The 4,701-nt window shown below is 35.4% G+C and overlaps 1 protein-coding gene across 4 annotated transcripts; it reads left to right on the plus strand.

Moving 5' to 3' along the window:
* Nucleotides 1–236: 236 nt before the first annotated feature.
* Nucleotides 237–4,152, plus strand: LOC8264266 (5' exonuclease Apollo). 4 transcript variants are annotated; one of them, XM_002529682.4, is made up of 4 exons: nucleotides 237–671; nucleotides 776–881; nucleotides 1,801–2,012; nucleotides 2,627–4,152. In XM_002529682.4, exons 1-4 carry the CDS (start codon nucleotides 483–485, stop codon nucleotides 3,749–3,751), a joined length of 1,632 nt encoding a protein of 543 aa, XP_002529728.2. In that variant the 5' UTR covers nucleotides 237–482; the 3' UTR covers nucleotides 3,752–4,152. The 4 variants fall into 4 exon arrangements, with proteins under 4 accessions (XP_002529728.2, XP_048233330.1, XP_015581188.1 ...); XM_048377372.1 differs by having other exon boundaries at nucleotides 654–671; nucleotides 1,761–2,012; XM_048377373.1 differs by having other exon boundaries at nucleotides 538–881; nucleotides 1,752–2,012.
* Nucleotides 4,153–4,701: the final 549 nt, after the last annotated feature.

Consider the following 4,701-nt stretch of genomic DNA (forward strand, 5'->3'; position numbering starts at 1 on the left):
AGAAAAGGAAGAGAAAACCAATGGAGATCAAGAGGAAAACATAGCAAATTCACTAAAGGTCATCATCCGAGGCCATATGCACACAAAAGAGAGGGCATCCTCCGAGGGAGACAAATAAGATAATACTTGCAAAATAAAATATAATAATACAAATTTCGTTTAAACACTTAAATAAAATAAAAAAAAAACGTACTGACACTAAATAAAAAATTAACACACTAATCTGTAATTTTTCCATTTATATATCTCCGAACAGAAGAGAAGTCGGTTACAAATTTCTTATAAGTATAAAACAGTTAGCAACTACTTAACCCGAAGAACCAATTCATATTCCAATTTCCCTCTCTTCCTTTCAGTGGAAGCTTTTAAGTTGGGAGGGGAAAAAGAAAAAACGAAGAACACAGTCAGTTGAATTGCCTTTTTTTTTTTTTTTTGGTTTTATAAATCTCTGGAAATCAAGAATCAGGAATTCAAAAACAAAGATGCCAATTGAAATGCCAAGAGGATTACCATTTTCAGTGGACACATGGAGTCCCACTTCCAAGAGAAAGAGGCATTATTTCTTGACTCATGCCCACAAAGATCATTGCTCTGGGATTTTAGCCCACTCTTCTTATCCTATTTACGCTACCCATCTCACCAAATCTCTTCTTCTTCTTTATTTCCCTCAGGTTTCTCTCTCTTTACGCCATTTTTGTCTTAAGATACCCATGTGGGATTTTGCTCTTGATTTTGCCCTTTTCTAATTTTCTTTTTATTTTTTGCCCTTTTGTAGCTCGAGGATTCTCTGTTTGTGGGTATTGAGGTGGGTCAATCTCTGGTGATCGATGACCCATATGGGAATTTTTCGGTTACTGCTTTTGATGCAAATCACTGCCCTGGTATTTCTCTTCTCTCTCTCTCTCTTTTCTTTTTGAAATTTAATCAATTCCATCGTGCCACTGATAATGTTATTGAGGCTTCTGCTGTTGTGCTCGAAAATATTTGCACTCTTCTGGGCATGCGTTAGGACATAAAGTGATTCCATTTGCTTATTCTCTGTGCATAATTGTGGTTGGGTGGGTGCTTTAGTTTACTTCTTATGCATCATCTATATGTATACTTGGGATAATTGAAAACAATTAAATGTTGTTTTTCTGTCCTTTACCTGACATATATCTTTGGTTTTTTCTGAACTAGTGGGCCTATGAATTTCTTATATCTAACAGCAACTGTCGTTTGATTTTAGTTTTTTCGTCCAAAAGAATTTAAATGACCAGTTGCAACCCATAATTAGATGCTTTATCTTATCAGCCATTATATTGATTGCACTGACTGGCATAATGAGGTACCAGTAGGAATCATTGCTATTTGACCCGGACCTGTTCTAAAAAAGTCGAGGCATTTTCTTAGTAAAATAAATATGTGATTTCTACTTATGTAGTTGGATAGTGTGTTACTATAGCAGTTTCATATGGTCATGGTGCCATCATGCTGATATCTTAGCCTGCTGATGTCGTTGTCGCTCTAAATATCAGACAACAACATAATTAAATAATGAAAAGAGATTCAGAATATGCAATCAATTTAATGAATTTGTATCCAGGCATACAGGTTCCCAAGTACGTATATGTTGACATTTGAAGCTGGTATATTTTTTTTGCATTCTGCTTTGTCCTCTGTTTTTGGGGTTTGCGTGGGGGAGGGGCTTGGGATTTGCAGTCTTGCTTGTTTCTCCTTTATATGTGATTGATCCGCAAATGATTTTGGAGAAACTCCAGTCACAGATGATCCCTTGTCTGGCATGGTTGTGAACTTCAGGAGCTGTAATGTTCTTGTTTGAGGGCAGTTTTGGTAATATCCTGCACACGGGAGATTGCAGGCTCAGTCCAGAATGTATACAATGTCTTCCAAAGAAGTACATTAGCAAGAATGGAAAAGAGCCTAGATGCCAACTTGATTATGTTTTCCTGGACTGTACATTTGGGAGATTCCATCAGAAACTTCCAAGCAAGCATTCTGCATCACAACAGGTACTCTCACTTAGGTCACCTTCATCTCATGTTTCATTTTATTTTTTTAACTAGTTTGAGACATGTGGCTAGCATTGATTTCCTTTTGTTATTTCTTTCTTTTATTGCCACAAGCCATTTAGCCATGCTGAAATTTGTATCATTTTTATTTTGGAACCTAAATTTGTTGATTTGCATATGGAAATGATATTCAACACCCAATGCATGAAATAAGGAGCTTGATAATTCTAGTTGGATATTGCACTGAAATGCCTATCTGTAAAGTTTCCTATCTTGCCTTAATTTTTGTGTTTTAATATGCATGCACCTAGCATATACACACACCTCGTGGGTTTTGCAGACATCCCTCTGATCACCTTCATGCATATCTTAATAAAACTTAGGGTTGATACGATTTGTGGGATTAAGGTTTTGTTAAATTTTGTCTCTTATCTGTTAGCAGCATAGCATTAATGAGCTCAAACTTTATATCTTCTCTGGTTCTGTATTAAAAAACCCTTGCACTGAGCATCTTCATTTGTAGGATAGGGTAGATTTTAATTCTTTTTATTGTACTGTAACTTTTCCTGATAATAAGCTTCGGTAACATTTAAAATTGCATACTCATAAAGCAGGTTATCAATTGTATATGGAAGCACCCTGCTGCAGCTATAGTATATCTGACTTGTGATCTTCTTGGTCAAGAAGAGTTATTGGCTAATGTCTCTCGAACTTTTGGTTCCAAAATATATGTTGAGAAAGCTGCTAATCCAGAATGCTTCCATGCTCTGACACTCACAGTTCCTCAAATCCTCACTCAAGATCCATCTTCACGTTTCCATGTGTTTAATGGATTTCCCATGTTATATGAAAGAGCAGCTGCAAAAGTGGCAGAGGCCCAAGCTAGTTTTCAGCCAGAGCCTCTGATTATCCGCCCTTCAGCTCAGTGGTATGCATGTGAGGAAGAGGAGTCAGGCACTGAAAGTCGAAGAAAATTGAGACTCAGTGAAGCAGTTAGGGATCAATTTGGCATTTGGCATGTTTGTTATTCCATGCATTCTTCAAGGGAAGAACTAGAGTGGTTTCTGCAGCTTCTTGCACCTAAATGGGTTGTGTCAACAACACCCCCTTGCCGGGCCACAGAACTAGAATATATTAGGAAGCACTCCTTTGGAAATCAATTAACTTCAGATGATCCCATCTGGAAGCTCTTGGACATCAGTGTGGAAGCTTCTCCTAAAGCAGGTCTATCAGCAAGAGGCATTGGCTGTTCTCCTGCAGGCAAAGAACCTAAACAAACTTCTGTTGAATCTCAATTGCCACCTGTTAAAGTCTCTTCTAGTCTACTCATGAGCTTGTCTCCACCAAGCAAAAGGCCAGCAGTGACTTTATTTGGTAGAGCTAGGCTGTGGATCCAAGATTCTAATTTCCTATCCGAGGAAAAACTAGCAATTCCAACGGATCAAGTAATTGCCAATGAAGTAGATCGAGAAGTCGGAGTTGTAGAGGACACTATAATGAAATGTGAAAACAAATTGGAATGTAACTCAGGAATCCATGTTGCCGGACACTGTGAGAAGTTTGTGAAGAAAGAACCTCATAAGATAGTGTCTTCTTCCACTATTAGATCATCAAGAAACTCGAGTGAAACCTTGAGAAAGCTGTACAGGTCAATGAATGTACCTCTGCCAAGGCCTCTTCCCTCGTTGGTAGATCTTAAGGATGCCGATAAACGAAACAAGAGAAGAATGGGATTCTAACCCTACATTTCCTTCAATACCCGAAACTTAATCTTTGCTTTCAGGGGACACTGGAGGCAAATGGGAGAGATTCCTAGTCGGAGTATGAGGAGGCCATCTTTAATAGATGTTGCAGTCGCAGTACAGTTAATGTTGTGATATTACTTGCGTATGCTTAGCATCTCTTAGTTCATTCTTGCATGAAAAATAATGCACACGTCACTTTGGATTCCCAAGGTGCAGCCAGTAAAATAATCTGACACATTATGGCTTTTTTTAATAACTTATTGACATGTCAGAATTTCTGTACTAATAATTATATTTTTATTTTATGAAAATTAATAACAATTTGTATGAACGGATGAGCCAATGACAAAAAGAGCATGAAATTACTTTTTATCAAATAAAGTTTTCTTTTTCTTTTTCTGGTTTAGTTTAACAATGTAGATTTATTTATTAAATGTTTATCCTCTTATTCATGTTACTATATTATCTAACTAATTATTACTTTTAATCACTGATTAATGTATAAATACAATACTTAATTATCATTTATATGTAACATATGTATCAAGTTATGTATATCTAATCTCAAATTAAATATACATAATTATATTTATAAGTAAAATTACATATAACGCATGTGACGTTTTAAATGTACGAAAATTTTGTAAATATTAACCTCCTTCAGTTTATGATGTCGCTATTATAATTTTAAACCTTTTATATGAATACTTTTACTAAATAATACATGTCAAAAGCTACTAACTAAAGTATCATCATTATCAGTCTTTATTCTTAAGGGAATTTATAATTTTTAGTAATGCATCCTAATATTATAATAAATCAATAATTTTGATTCTAACTATATAAATAATTAACTTAACTAATACATTTCTAATCTTATAATTGATAAATCATCAACATCATATCCTATTTATACATATGAATTATTTGAAATAGTCTACAAA

This window comes from Ricinus communis, chromosome 7 (genome assembly GCF_019578655.1).
Source record: "Ricinus communis isolate WT05 ecotype wild-type chromosome 7, ASM1957865v1, whole genome shotgun sequence".
Classification (NCBI taxonomy): Eukaryota; Viridiplantae; Streptophyta; class Magnoliopsida; order Malpighiales; family Euphorbiaceae; genus Ricinus; species Ricinus communis.

Excerpts from the sequence above, each read along its gene's own strand:
- LOC8264266 (XM_002529682.4), top strand. The coding sequence starts at position 483 with ATGCCAATTGAAATGCCAAGAGGATTACCATTTTCAGTGGACACATGG. Across the intron at positions 882-1,800 it reads TGATGCAAATCACTGCCCTG|GAGCTGTAATGTTCTTGTTT; the intron begins GTATTTCTCTTC and ends TGTGAACTTCAG. Across the intron at positions 2,013-2,626 it reads AGCATTCTGCATCACAACAG|GTTATCAATTGTATATGGAA; the intron begins GTACTCTCACTT and ends CTCATAAAGCAG.